The 15,910-nt window shown below is 40.6% G+C and overlaps 1 protein-coding gene across 1 annotated transcript in view; it reads right to left on the reverse strand.

The window, feature by feature from the left end:
• The window catches only part of stam2 (signal transducing adaptor molecule (SH3 domain and ITAM motif) 2), a 31,095-nt gene continuing 15,185 nt past the window's right edge, over positions 1–15,910 (reverse strand). The window contains exons 6-14 of the mRNA XM_039755214.1: positions 15,143–15,212; positions 10,095–10,278; positions 9,800–9,894; positions 9,278–9,360; positions 7,434–7,521; positions 5,991–6,045; positions 4,351–4,504; positions 3,091–3,260; positions 1–2,867 (exon numbers count right to left, since the gene is read on the reverse strand). Coding sequence (XP_039611148.1) covers positions 2,663–2,867; positions 3,091–3,260; positions 4,351–4,504; positions 5,991–6,045; positions 7,434–7,521; positions 9,278–9,360; positions 9,800–9,894; positions 10,095–10,278; positions 15,143–15,212 — 1,104 coding nt within the window. The 3' untranslated portion in view covers positions 1–2,662. The remainder of the gene's footprint in view (positions 2,868–3,090; positions 3,261–4,350; positions 4,505–5,990; positions 6,046–7,433; positions 7,522–9,277; positions 9,361–9,799; positions 9,895–10,094; positions 10,279–15,142; positions 15,213–15,910) is intronic.

The raw sequence follows: 15,910 nt of genomic DNA on the forward strand, positions 1-15,910 counted from the left end.
TCCACTCCACGAGTTTTTATTTGGAGACTCACAGCTCAGTCAGGTTTCAACCCAATGCATAACGAGCACCAGACCGAGAATCCCTGCCGACAGCCACAGTGGCAGAATGGCCCATCGAGAGGCGCTTTGCTAAACACACAACGGGATTCTGGGCCACAAGCTGCTCTCGAAGGAACTGTGGTTTAAAACACACACACCACCACCCAAGGAGCTTCTGATGACAGCAGGCCTTGACCGACACCATCGATTCCATAAAGGGGACGGCGGGCTTCAGGTGCCACAGGACAGCTTTATGGGTACAGAGAGGCCAAGGAGGAAGCTGAAACTCCGACAACCACCATTCAAACAGATGATCTGCAGCAGGAGGGCAGCAGGCTGAAGGGACGGATTGGTTCGTCACACGCACAAGGATGATAAGAGGATCAGGCAGGAATAGCAAAACAGGTTAGAGACACAGATTTGGGGGTACATAAAGGTGGGCTGCAGCAGAAAGGGGTGAGTGGAGAAGAAGGACCTTGAAGACAAAGAAAAAAAATCTGCAGCGGCTCCGGGGGGCCTGTTCAAAGTCGAGGTCCACCGTAAGAAAGCAGCAGCCAAACCTGCCCACAGTCCACCATGTTAGGAGTCCGCAGACGCACTTGGGCTTCTGGCGATGGCCTCTGTGTCTCCGTCTTTTGGATATTCTGGTGTGTGTTCCAAACACAAATCGCTGGACGTTAAAGTTACAGAAATTAAAGCAAATAGCCCTAAATTACGAATTAGGGAGAGTAACACAGCAGAATAAAGGAACCCTTTAAGGCGAGCGCCATTTTCAAATATTGGATCGCTGTCAATAAACGGCACCAATTCCGAATCACACATTCCATTCTGTATTAACACCAGGAGCGGACAGAAACCTGTGATGTAAAAAACAACTATTGTGTGCGGTCATTTGAGTAAAGCACGCCCGCCGCGGCATTAAGAATCATTATTATTAATATTAACGATCATGAGAGCCGAGTGCCACTGAGGGTTCATTTCTCCGAGTCTCTGCACACCCTGCTGGCAGCCGACAGTTCAACCCAAGACAGATGGGGTCTTCCACACCAGTATAAGAGCGCCTTCCTCCCAGCAGTCCCAGGAATGACATTGTCACGCCTCGTTTTCTGGTCCTTCCATTAAATGACAACACCTTCACATTTCTCCCAAGACGACGGCAGAACGCAGGCTGTGTTTTAGGAGAGCCTACTCACAAGATAAAATTTATTTCTAGTATTTACTGATAAACATTTTACAATGCAGATGTAACAAATTCCAAAAAGAACTGTTATGTTATAAAACCATTGTTTGCAAGATATCATCTAAACATTGAATATAAAGTTTAAGAAACCCTAGTAAGATTTATTTTCCATCCAGCAGCTTTAATTCCTCTTTAATCAGTTTAAAGAAAAAGGCAGCCAGCGGCTAGCAAAACGTTTATAAAGGTAAGGTGCAACAGGAACAGATCCCGACTATCGTACGGCTAATTTACAGAGCGCGTGTACGCGGCGACGCAGGTCCTCACCGGCCGACTGTTAATGTCACAAAGTGTTAACCTTTCTGGCGGGGGGTCTGAAGACACACAAACTACTGACTTGACAGACAACATTTGGTCTCTTTTGGCCATCAAAAGTGTTAGTAGCAGGAGGGGATTCAGAACGTAAAAAAACGGCTGAATATGAAGAGCATAACAACAACACACTTGATTATTAAACAGGAAGGAATGAGGCCAGAGGAGAAATGTCATTAACAGATTCAATCACGACAACTGCTGCATCTGCTCCGTCGTACAGAGAAAACGGCATTACAAGTTAGCAACGTGACCAGCTGTGGACCAGGAGGCGACGACTTGCCAGTCATTTGGTGTTTCTATGCTTTGCATTTTCTTAGGCGGCATCAACAGGATGATTAAAAAGAAAAATCAAACAGCTCACCACACCCATACATAAACACACCGCTTCAAACCAATTACTACATTATCGGTACTGATGATGGAGAAGGTGGTAAGGGATGGACCTTTTAGCAATTGAATCTCAACGAAGAAGAATTCTAAAAAAAGTATGCCATGGAGTACAATACGGCGTCCCGTACAGGCTTGCCGAGCATTCAAGGAAGGTCTGTCTTCGTGTTAAGAATCATCAGCGCTTTAACCTGCAGTGATGTGACATAGAATGACAACAGGATCGTCAGCGTCACCACTGTGCCAGCCTGTGAAATAACACGCGAGGAGTGCATGCCGTTCACTGTGCCAGCTCTACAAATGGTGGAGCAACAGGCCTCTCCACTCCTAAGACAAACTGCGTTTCCTTCTACAACAGTGCCAGCATCCTAAAGAAAACCTTTAGGGGGTACAAAACGGAGCAGCGTTTATTAGGAATTCTGTTGCTCCAGGAGTTTTATACACTTCATTTTAAATATTTATAAAATTATAAACATGGACTGAAAAACAAAAAAAACTGCTAAATGCCTTTCAGCATCTCATTCACCCAAATTGAAACTTAACCTTCCACCTTGAAGAAGCGCCAAGATGCCACAGAGCAGTTTGCAATCACATGATAACATCTTTCTACTTAAATTTTCGTGGTCTGCTCTTCTCCAAACCCACTCTCAAAGAAATGCGCGACAGCCGGTGGAGTCCGGGCACTTAAAGGAGGGGCTGTTGGTAATAGGTGGGCTGCGGCTGATGGACCGGGAGAGCTTGAGATGTCACAGGAAACGTGGACGACTGCGTCATGCTGGCATTAGTGTTCTGATAGGCGGACATGTCCATTGCCACCCCCATGTGCTGAGGGGGATACGGCACCGGGCCACCTGCGGCTTGACTCATGTAGGAAGGATTGAGGCCAGTGCTGCAGAAACAGGAAGAGAACAAAAAGCTCAGCCTCACTAATCCAAACACATTCTCAGTGAAAATGAACTACCGCAAATATAGCCTCACAATTCTGCTGCAATGTTTCAAGAAGCAACATTCTTTACCATTTGCAGGATTACTGCTGCACACTAAGATGATAGAAACACACCAAGAGGAAGAAGAAAAAGAAGATCTAAAATATATTTGAACAAACACAGTACCCCATGTACGGAGATGAGCTTGGCTGGTTTGCGACCGAGGAATTCACTGTCGGAGGAAGTGACCGAAGGGGGCCAATCTGCTCGGGTCCCAAGCTGTAGCTCTGTCCTGGAGCCACCTGCGGAATTCCTGGTGCCATATATGTGCCACTTTGTGGATGACCTGCAAAGGTCTGCAAATAAGAAGTACATTGAGAGATGTTCACTTATTTATTGAGCTTAATTCCTGGTACATCATTCATATCTCTGGGAAAAAAACCAAACAATGCATACAGTGGTCCTTGTCTTTAATAAACTGGAGACGTGTATGGAGGAGACGGGCTATGGAGGCTGAGGCATGTGCTGGCAGCCATTCACGACAGTCGCTGTAAGAATGAACTGCTTTTTCATCGTTCCCTGTAATTACCAGACTCCATCAATGGGACTCTCTGAGAATGTCACTACAGACACGTTACTGTCAGTGACGTTATGCCCAATCACTTATTTTGATAAAATGTGTTTAGAACGTAGCAATCAATGCAATGATAAAATATTAAAGAGAGCACATCAGCACTCATTACAAAGGAGCCGTCTTTTAGGAAATCCGCGGTCTGACCATAATGGAGGAAATTAAACTCCATCTTCCCGTCACATATCAATTAGTCCAAAATATGCAGTTTCTTGGACACTCAAGTCTTAGAATAAGAACACGAGAGCTGCTGGGTCATTTAAAGGTTTCTGTTCAAGAGTTTTATCTTCCTGTCAAGAACACAGCATGAGCTGAGGACATGCTAACAAATCCAAACCATAATGGACACTTAATGGCAGTGACTTTGATAACCCATCAGGAGGCTCCTGAAGTTGTGTCAGGATTGTCCATTCGGAGATGTGGATATACAGTACCTTCACCTCCTGTCCCCCCAGAACAGCAGAACTTTTACAAGTTCAGCTGCAGTTTTAAAGGAACATAAAAGTGACATTCCTGCAACTGACAAGTATTTAAACAAAATGTCTCCCTTTCAGCACACGGCACCTATTCTTTGTCATCACAAAATACATCACGTCTTTTAAAAAGGCAGAATATGAAGAGTCAGAACTTAAAAGAAACCTGCAGAACTGATGTGATCATTTAGATTCACGTCATCTGGCTGTACTTTTCAGTTTTACCGATAACACGTACAGGAGAGGACATTTTGGGTCACTTGAGTTCTGGGCGTCTTTACTATCCTGTACGTTTAGCCCCAAAGCTGTACCCTTCCTCTCAAGTCATTGTGGGGGTCTCACCTGCAATGGCACACTTGTTGGCATCTGTGGATAAGGTGCCTGAGGCTGTAGCTTGGAATACACGGGGTACACGGGAGCTTCATTCACCAGCTTGTTATAAAGTTCCAGGGCTTCCAAAACTTTCACATTCAACTCGGACAACTCGGAATGTTTCCTGTGAAAAGAACCGAGAGCTTTCTTCAAAATAAATTATAACAAAGAAATCTTATCAGAAAGCAAAGGAAATAACACCTCACCAGCACTGCCAGGCAAAAGTAATCAATCCTGCTTAATGAACCCACGAATGTGGAGAATAAATGAAATAACCTTTTTATTCAACAAAAAAGCATAAACATTTTTAAAACTTTTCATCCAATCTACATTTTACTACACAAATTTCAGCATAGCAGACCCTTGCTTAAAATCTGAATATGCTAACCTGAAACCTCTTAGTACTTGAAAACCCACAAGGTACCATTTTAAAAATCTGTTAAGAATTCCAAATGTGTTGAATGTGCAACTGGAGCCAGTTTTCAATGATGGACTGGATATCACTCGGTCCACAACTCAGACACATCACCAATGACAAGCAAGCAGTGCAAAGATCTTTTGCAGACTAAAATTAAATTTGGCAAAGTAATGGTTTACATTTCAGTCACAGTGTGCAGAAATGACAACACTTTTGTCACTTGGTCCTCATGGTATGTACCCATGCTGCAAGGCTGAAATCAACCTTATTGGCATGCTAGAGCCACCATAGAGGATTCTGTGATTGGTGCCACTGATAAAAGCTTCTCTATCTTGAAGGGCTTTCTACAAGGGTTCCATATTCTGAGTTTGAGTTGGTCGCTTATTCCAAGTGTCTGTCGTTCTTGGTGTAAAGAAAAACTTCCTAATGTTTGTGTGAACTTCACCCTTCACAAGTTTCCAACTGGGTCCCTGTGTTCTTGATGAGCTCATTTTAAAATAACAGTCTTGATCCACTGTACAGGTACTGGAGGATTGCATTTCTATTGCAGACCAAGCCTGTGGGTGTTCATATATTTGTGTCAATATCCAGGTTTTAATAGCTTGTATATTTGCCACCCAGTAATAAAAGTGAAAGTTACGTAGGTAGAGCCATGCCACCTTCTGATTGAGGTTGTTGTCGGGTCGCCCTTTGGATGCGTGGATGTTCAAATTCAAAATTAATTAGGCTATGATTGAATCTAATTTCTTAAAAAAAGATTTGTTAATGCATATGGGGATACTTTGAAACAGAAAAAGAAGTTTAGGAAGGACGTTCATCTTGACAGTGTTAATTCTCCCTGCTAAAGTGAGATGGACAATAGACCATCTATGCACATCTTGTTTAGGTTTTTCCAAGCAGATAGCAAAAATTTTGTTGTATACCCCATATTTTTATATATTTCTCCTGAACTATCAAAATCTTCTGTTGCATTATACAGACTATGTCCAAGTGAAAATGAGAAATAAAGCATTTATTAGTGGACCTCAACAATAAAACCGTATCAGTTAATCCCACATATGCTGAGAAGGTACCACTTAACACAAACTAAAATTTGTGACCAACAATCAAAAGTTTCCACATTTTAGAAAATTTAGGTCAAGGGGGGGAAAAAAATCAATTTTAAACTTGCAATCAAAGTCAAAACTCTTACCTGTCAATTTCTTCTAATTTTTCATCAATCATTGGTCCCATTTGTTGACAAATATCTGTTACAGAAATGATGTGAATAACTGGTGATTTCTTGTTAGTACCTCGAGAACATAGAAAACAGCTTAAGGCAGGCTAAGTGCGTTATATCACTGGTGCAATGACAGGTTTTGGCCTTCTAAGGCAGCACATTGGAAGATCAAGTCAGATGTACAAATATCTCAGGACCAAATGTACCCGGGAAGCCACCTTTTGGTACAACTGCATTGCATAGAAGACTACTAGACACAGCATAACTTTTAAAAATCGTAATCAATAGTAAAAATAAATGGCACAAGAACATCTTCTTGGCATGCATAAACCCCAAAAATGAAGCTTTATTTGGAAATTGTGTGTCACATTATTGGCCAAAACAATGCCCAACAGGACAACTCTGCATATCTAAGCTACAAATTTAAGTTGAAAGGAATACTCCGTCTGAAAATGAATTTTTTACGTTACCCCATGCAGTTTTAAGCTCTTGCTTTTGTGGAGAACAGACATAATGAAATTTATGAGAGTTATGGGAACAACATTTATTTATATAGCATATTTTCAAACAAAAAATGTAGCTCAAAGTGCTTTATATAATGAAGAACAAAAAAATAAGACACAGTAAGAAAATAAAATAAGTCAACATTAATTAACATAGAAAGATGCCAATGGTGACCAACAGCAAATAAAACCAAAAACAGCCATGAAAAATTCACCCATTACTCATGTCACATAATCGACACGTCAAGTCATCGAATCACAACGTGCAAAACACAAGTAGTTTTAGTTAAAATATTGTTAGTGAATGTACAAGTAGTCCATAAACAGGAAGCCCCTTGTCATGGGATTGCTCTTCTGAACTGAGGACCCATCACTCTCCCCCTCAATTAATGGTCAAGAGTCCTGTCTTCAATTCAAAAGCATGACCCCATGCAGCAGGACGTCCTCTTGAGGGACTATTTGTACTTTCACAGACAATATTTTAGCAAAATCTACATGTGGTTTGCATATTGTGAACACACAACTGGATGACTTGACATGCAGATGATATGACACGAGTAATGGGAATTTGTTTTTTTTTTGTTTTTTTTTTTTAAATGGACGTTTTGTTTGTTTGACTTGTCCAGTGTTGGTCACCATTGGCTCCCATTCATCAGAAACTTTATGTCCATTCTTCACAAAAATAACAGATTTAAACATTTTCCTCAGCTATCACTATAAAGCAAATGGGATAAATAACGTGTAAAACAAACAGCGTTCTTCCTTAAAGTACCCTTTAACATTGTTAAATATTTATTAATTCTTTCTTTATAAACAAACAGTTATACCAGAGACAGAAATGGCTGTTTAACACTTTTGTAATCGTATATAAAAATCTAATACAAAAAAGCAAACCTCAAAAACTGGAAATTACCTTCTAAATGTAAAAGTTCTGGCGAGTCTGGCTGGGCGTCAGCTGGGTCAGTATTCTGCAGCAAATGCAGCGCTCTGTCCATCTTGTCCTATAAGATTAGCACACAATCGAGAGGCCAGTGCAGATATAAGAAGCTGAACTACAGCAGATTCTTAATGTACTGAAATGAAATGCCCTGCCTAACCAACAAACAGCATGAGGTTCACGTCTAAAACAGGCTGTCAAAAGTACTGGTGAGTTAAAGCGGGCTCAGAGCAATAGCAGGCATCCCAACAAAGCCAAGGCAGGTTTCATTTGAGCCTCAGGGCATCTGGGAAACAATGAATTCATGACATAAGAAAAGAGAGGAGGGAACCTTAGGCTAGATCAGACATTTAAAGATATTTAAACATCACAAAGAGACAGGAGTTCCAGTGACACACGTAGTCTTGCTGCAGCTAAGCAAATAGCAATATAAGATTTTTTTTAAGTTTTAATCAGCAAAACACAATAGAAATTAAAAAAAAAAATGGTATAAACGACAATTTGAAACATGAAAATGAAAAATACAAGGACTGGTAAAATGTATAAGCGAACAGAAAAAAAACCAAAGTCCATGTAAAAATCCCTCATGTGTTTGTGCCGTCCACTACTCATTATAATGCTTGACATAAAATCACAAGAGAAACTCAAGGACCGACAGTTTCCTCATTTTGTTTAAGTAACGTTGCACCCGTTCATCCTGGCCCTCCATTTCTCAGTACACAATCCCCATCAAACTAAAAGAAGTGGGAGTTCAGGGTGATGTTTTTAGATGGGTGCAGAATTGGCTAAGACACAGGAAGCAGAGGGTGACGGTGTGAGGAACCTCATCAGAACTGGCCGATGTTAAGAGTGGTGACCAGCAGGGGGCAGTGAGGGGTCGCTGCTATTTTTAATATCTATAAATGATTTAGATAGGAATATAAGTAACAAGATGGTGAAGTTTGCAGATGATACCAAGATAGGTGGATTAGCAGATAATTTGGAATCCATTATATCATTACAGAAGGACTTGGACAGCAGACAGGCTTGGACAGATTTGTGGCAGCAGATGAAATTTAATGTCAGTAAATATAAAGTATTACACATAGGAAGTAAAAATATTAGGTTTGAATACACAATGGGGGTCTGAAAATCGAGAGTACACCTTATGAGAAGGATTTAGGAGTCGTGGTGGACTCTAAGTTATCAACTTCCCAACAGTGTTCAGAAGCCATTAAGAAGGCTAACAGACTGTCGGGTTATATAGCGCCTTGACGTGTGGAGTACAAGTCACAGGAGGTTCTGCTCAACCTTTATAATGCACTGGTGAGGCCTCATCTGGAGTACTGAGTGCAGTTTGGGCTACAAAAAGGACATAACAGCACAAGAGAAGGTCCAGAGAAGAGGACTAGGCTGATTCAGGGCTACAGAGGATGAGTTATGAGGAAAGATTAAAAGAGCTGAGCCTTAATGAGATGAAGTGGAGACCTGACTGAAGTGTTTAAAATTATGAAGTGAATTAGTGCAGTGGATCGAGACTTGTATTTTAAAACGAGTTCATCAAGAACACGGGGACACAGTTGGAAACTTAAGTGTAAATTTCGCACAAACATTAGGAAGTTTTTCTTTACACAAAGAACGATAGACACTTGGAATAAGCGACCAAGTAGTGTGGTAGACAGTAAGACGTTAGGGACTTTCAAAACTCGACTTGATGTTTTCTTGGAGGAAACAAGTGGACAGGACTGGCGAGCTTTGTTGAGCTGAATGGCCTGTTCTCGTCCAGAGTGTTCTAACGTTCTAATTTCAAACCATTTAAAACCAACCTATGGCATACCTACCTCATCTATATAAACAGGTTCCGGTTCGATCTTTGATTCTTGCTTTGCTTCATCGAGATGAGCAGTTTTCTCGACAAGCAGTGCTAAAAATGAAAATGAATAACTTAGTGACAGAACATTTGTTTTTTGTTTTCCTGCAGTAGATTTAAACTTGTAAGGCACCTTTCACTCAAGTTTGACTGGTCTGCTATTTCATTTCATTTACTTCTTCAATGCCACTATGAATACAATGGTACCTTTCACTAGTGAAGACTGTGCCCAAGCACTCTGTGTTAAGTACAGCTGACTGCACACGCAGGGTTCATACTGGACAGACACACGGCAAGTCAGTGCTGCCAACTGAGCCTGCAATCCACGGAGTTAGGAATGGCCAATATAGCCTAACTTAACACAGCCCACCACAATAAGCTGTCCTAACCAAGAAAACTACATTTAACAAAAAATGCCAGTGTTGACCCTAAAAGTTTTCTTTTCCACATAATACAACACTAGAATATAATCGCTGTCGTTTCAAATGCTTACCTGGTTCAGGCTCTGAATTTAGGTTGGTCGTTACAAAGTTAGATGGAAACAGGCCGACACCTCTGTGATTTTCTCCTTTCCACCAGTTTGGATCACTAATTGAATAAACAGGATTTTCTTGTTAAAAGCAACACCAAAACACTCTTTGCCGTATCAATAATCACAAAATGGATTGTAGGGCGCTTCATAAAGTGAAACAGCACTGTTCAAATCCATGTTCAAACATAAAAGAAAATACATAACTCAAGAACCGCCAAACAAACCTCATACGACCTGCTGCGCGAGGGGGACATACCTATCGTCTTGTACGATGATAAGCTCTCCTGCTTTAAAGGTCAACTCGTTATCTTCCACTGCCTCAAAATCATACAAGGCGCGCACTTTTCTCAGGTCCTTGTTGTTAAAAGGAGGATCTACAGGAGGGATTATGGGTCGGGTCTCTGGCTGTTGACGCTGTTCTTGTAAGGATAGCTCAATAGCTAAAAACGAGAAGAGAAGGTTAAAGGATATTTCCATGTTGTAAAGGAAAACTGTAAGAGAGACATTAAGCAGGCCTGAAAGATTTAAGTCCCTGGTCTACTGCAGAATATAGCCTGCTCTAAACTTTATGATTTGTGTTTTCTTTTTTTGCAGCTATACAGCCATGGCTGGCACCTTTGGCAAATCAACTGTATATGGACTTCTAAAAGAGAAGACAGTAAGAGGAGCAGCTCAGGGTCATAATGACTACAAGACAGTAAAGCAAAGTAGACAATCTTTAAAAAATAGCCGAGTGTTTGACTTCCTGACAAACCGACCCCAGGCGAGGAGGATCCTACACTTTGCTCACCAACATCAGCGTTCCACAGGGATGCTGCTTCAGGCCACTGCTGTGTAGTCTACTCACCTATGACTGTGCAGCAAAGCGCGAGGGTAACAGCATCACCAAGCTGACAGGTGACACCACTGTGACTGACAACAACAACATTTATTTATATAGCACATCTTCATACAAACAGTAGCTCAAAGTGCTTATCAGCGACAACGATGAGGCGGCCTAAAGGTCACTGGACTCCCAGTAACCCGAGTCTACCTGTGCGATGTACCCACCTGTTGGTTTATGGGAAACTGGATTGAACTTTTTTTTTTTTTTAACTCTTCTTCACTGTAATCATTTACTTATTTATTAATAATTTAGGAATTATTTACTTAATTATATCTCCAGCCAGTCTTATTTAGTTACTGTATATATTTCTAAATCACTGTAACAGTCAATTTCACTTGGCTCTCTCAGTGTATGTGACAATAAAGATCTCAAATCAAATCAAATCTAAAACACCTGGCAAAAGTAAAGCAGGCATCGGACTGCTATGCCTGAAGTAACGCTAGGATTTAAAGTCTAATAAAAAAACATGTCAAAATATTTAAGTGAATTAAGCAACTTATTCAAATCCAAGCAACTTCTACATAAACAACAGTGTTTCAGAAAAATGATTATTGATGAAGGAAAAACTACAATTACTTATGCCAGCATAGGTTTGATCGATCTATAGTTGGAATATTGAGGAGACTTAAGTCGATACACATATAAAAATAAAAAAAATTTAAAAAACACACAAAAAAAGACAGAATAATATTCAGTATATGAGCACCAAAGAGAAAGTAAATGGTCAGCGAGCAGCAATGTATGGAGACGACTGTGTTGGTATTAAGTAGCCCTTGCACTTAAGATTCCCATATAGCTGTAGGAACTCCTGTGTCTTCCCACGATATCAGGAATTAATCAGGAAGATGGGGTACAGTGTGTGTTAGTGTGCAGTGCAGTCACATCCACTGTGCCAGCTGCTGCTCAATCACACCCCACTTACATGAAGCATCCACTCATCCCTCAGTCCATCTTGTGTGGCTTATCCGGGTTTGGGTCACTGGCCTGAAGCAATTATTTAAAAGACAGCAAAAACTAAAAGCAGCAGGAGCTGATCTCTTCAGTGGATAAGTAAGGAATAAACAAGAAACACGGTAGCATTCCATGCATGCAGCGTCTTACTAATTTTAAGGTAATAAAAGTACTTTCAAATTTGACTAAAGAAAAACTGACCACTGTCCCGTTAGACACAGTGCTGACCAAGTCAGTGGAAAAATGAAAACGACTGCACTTGCAGCACCCACCCTTACCACACACGTCAAAACTTACTAATAGTAAACTTAAGGGGTTACTGTCTGACATTCGTTAAATACATCAAAACTTTACTGAAATCTGCTTCATTTTCTTTTCTGTACTACAATACTTGAGGAGCACACTGGCCTCATTGGAAACAGTGTTTTAAAATAGTCAGTAATTCTTTCCCGTCACGGCACACAGACAGGCCGCTACGTTTTTTAACATCTCATAGTTTTTGAGCTATTTAAGTGCACCTCTTGACTTTACTCACTACATCTTTTTTAACAAAAAGGATGAGAAACGAGCAAGAAATTTGTATGAAACTGAATTCACAGTGAACTATGGTGTTTCATGACTAACAAAATCTGGGTCATTTATACACAAAGGTGCTTAGTTTAATATAAAAATCTTTTTCCTTTTTATATTTTACTATCTGCATCATTTTTTTTGTCCTCATGCAATAGTAAGAGATTTTTATTCTTCTGTGTGAACGACTAAATTAATGAGGCCCTGCTGGAAAACACCACACTGCTGCTGAAAGTTTCATACTCACCTTAATCTTCTGAAATGAAATCAGAGAATAAAAAGATTTTAGCCATGTCACATTTCCAAAACACACCCCCATCGCCCCTTTATTTTCATCTGGACCCTTCTATGGAGAGACATCTGTGAGTCCAAAAGGGGACCAAGGTTGCCAATTCCTGACTGAACAGCATTCCTTACTTTCTCCCCTCAAAAACCTTCTAGTACCCCTTAAAAACTTTTTAGCAAGTTCTGCATTGTGTGATTGTAAAATTTAAATACCTAACGAAACTCATCCATTTTGGACATCACTTGTATGGATCTTGCAGGATTAGATCACACACTTTGTGGAGAAATCCATCACTGCCTATTGAAATCACAAGAGACGCTTTTCCCACTGCAGGAACGTTGTTTTCAGGGTCCATGGAGTTCCTGTACGATGTACCGAAGGCCCTGGACCACTCGTGGTGGTCCCTGACCAGTTTTGTGAGTTGCGTTTCCACTGCACAACATGAACTGTAAACTTTATGCAAAATATGTGACATGGAAAGAGAAGTGAGGAGGCGCATAGTGAGGCGTGTTCAGGAGTTCATGGGGACAACCCCAATCCCCTTATCGCTTTCACACACTGCACTTTGTCAGGGAGATCACTGCTTCAATGTAGTGTATGACGTGATGCACCAGGAAGGTGGCTATGAAAGTGCAGCACTCCATCTTCACTGAGAACTCTCCAGAGTGCAAACTACTAGCAGAGTCAGGAGATGTCGCCAGTGCTTGTGGTCAGCCAATCGGCACAACTCACCTCTTCCCACCAAAGCTTCTGGTTGAACAAGTAGGAGCGAAAAATTAAAAAAAAACCCAACAGGACCTCCTGACCAGAAACTACAAATGGCCCGAATTCCTGTGGTGGGAATGATACAAACGTTCCAGAGTTTCTAAAAAGTTTCTACAGTCATCATCAGGACTTCTTGTGGTGGGCCGGTTGCTGCCTTTGCTATATGAGCTCTCATAAGCAAATGTCATCAGAAAATAGGAATATCCACGTGTAGTTACAGTTTTTCTCAGTTGCTTTGGTGCATTTCTCACAACAGACTTAACATTTGCATAACAGCGAGTGCATTTCTCAAAACAACCCTTCAATAGCTGCAGTATAGTCAGCACAGTGCTGCTAGGATCCTGATGAGAGGGCGTACATACGATCACATTACGCCCATTCTTAAATCTCTTCACTGGCTCCCGGTTTCATTTACAATTGATTACAAGGTTGCCCTTCTTACCCACCAGTGTATTTATGGGGATGCCCCTTCCTACCTCAATGAACTTATTTCCTTACATACGTCCACACACAACCTTCGCTCTGCATCAGTACATCTTTTGAAAACTCCTAAGACTGGACTTCATACCATGGGAGATCGAGCTTTTTGCTCAGCTGCACCCAGACTGTGGAATGCTCTCCCTGAGTATCTGAGGACGCCACAGACTGTTGATGCTTTTAAATCTGGTCTTAAAACTTATCTTTTTATCAGAGCTTTCGGGTCGAATTAATTTTGTATCGCTTTGAGATTTGTTTCAAATATAAAGTGCATTATAACTAAAATTAAAAAAAAAACACACTTAGAGCAAATGGCAAAACATCATGGATGACCAGCAAAAGCAGGTAACCTCTTCAAAATCCTCAATCCATGCCTCAAAAGCAAGTACAGTATTTACATCGCTGAATATGTCAGTGTCATCAAAATGCCATCGTCCACGGACATGACAGCCAAAATGTAAAGTCATGTTATCAATATAAAATTGTACAATCTAAACATTTTCTGATGCACAAAGTATCTGAATGACAAGGGCAGGAAACATAAAAATACAAAACACCGATTGTGGGAGTTTGATTCAAGAAGAACATTTTATTGATTGCACAGATATATGGTGACATACCACGCACTGCACTGCACTTGGAGTCTAGCCACAAAATGCATTTCAATACTTTGTGCAAAACATATGAAATGAGGGGAAAAAAAATGACAACATCGAAAACAATATATACATATACTGAAATGTGTTTTGTATTTTGATGTTGAGAAATGCACTCGCTGTTATGCAAATGTTACGTCTGTTGTAAGAAATGCACCAAAGCAACTGAGGGGACTGATTGATCTAAGAGCTCACACCTGCCCTGAATAACGTGTCACCTGAGAGCAATTTATGGTGGTGCAGGAATCATTAGTATTGTGAATACAAACCAAAAAAAGTTTTGTAGAAACCTATAAAATACACTTGACAGCCAATGATATCTTGTTGAACACTGCAATGACTTACACAAAGAAAAAATGACAAGTTAGTCTGCAGTGTAAGACAATGCAAAAGAGGGCTACCCAATGCATTTTGATCATCATGACACAAGCAACCGCTGATGCATGATGTAGCCGAGAATTGCACATAAGCATCTGCCGGAGTGAACTAAAGCAATTGCAAAATTACGAAAACACCCAGAAATTGCTGTTATGATGTGCACAACTGACTAAAGGTTGTGGGAATTGAACGAGCAGTTTTGAGAACTGCAATTCTGTTGTGAGAAATGCACCAAAGCAACTGAGAAAAACTGTAACACTCAGACATATTCATCACTTAATCACATAAAGACGCAATTGGTTTAAGTAGATTAGTATTATTTGGCAGAATCTTACCCTTTGCTAAATCATCGTCTTCTGCATTCTTTTGTACTGCATGAGTGCTGGTCTTTGCAGAACTGCCCGGCTGTCAGAATCAGAGAAGCATTAGTGAGTTAGATGACTAGGGACGTAGACATCTTTTCTTCATTTATGTATAAAACTCTAAACAAAAAGAAAGTTCAGACTAAACGGCCAGAAATTGATGAAATTGTTGGCTGGAGATCAAACACGAATTTGTTTTTAGTTTCTAAATTTCACATTCCCACAAGAAAAAGAGGAAAAACAAAACACCAAGGAACTCATTAAAGTTGCCATGTTCACCTGCCGAGAGGCAGCAATGACTAGCACAGGCAAGGGCAGCACATTTTAAGAAGCCCATTGCTTGCTGACAAAGAAACAAAGAAACATCAATGCATCAGATGGGAAGACTCGTCAGCTGCTTCTCCAATGGAGTCCTAGGAAGCCCCTTCATCTTGAAAATCAAAGCTCACTGCTCCCTCTGACATCTCTCCTTCGGATCGGATCATCAAGGGTCACAAATGGAACACATTTCAGACCACTGACCTAGACATTCATCTACCGAACTGGTAAAAAAACACATTTTTATATTTTACCATGCATTACATAACACAACAGGACCACCGAGAGGTGAGGTCTACCAACACAAATATAACAATCAATTTAAAGAGATTTCATGAGTTTCCAACAAACCAGGAGAAAAACAAAATGTAGATATAAAATGTGAAACTGGAAAAAAAGCAATAGTTATCAGACCAACGTTCT

Source organism: Polypterus senegalus, chromosome 6 (genome assembly GCF_016835505.1).
Source record: "Polypterus senegalus isolate Bchr_013 chromosome 6, ASM1683550v1, whole genome shotgun sequence".
Lineage (NCBI taxonomy): Eukaryota > Metazoa > Chordata > Cladistia > Polypteriformes > Polypteridae > Polypterus > Polypterus senegalus.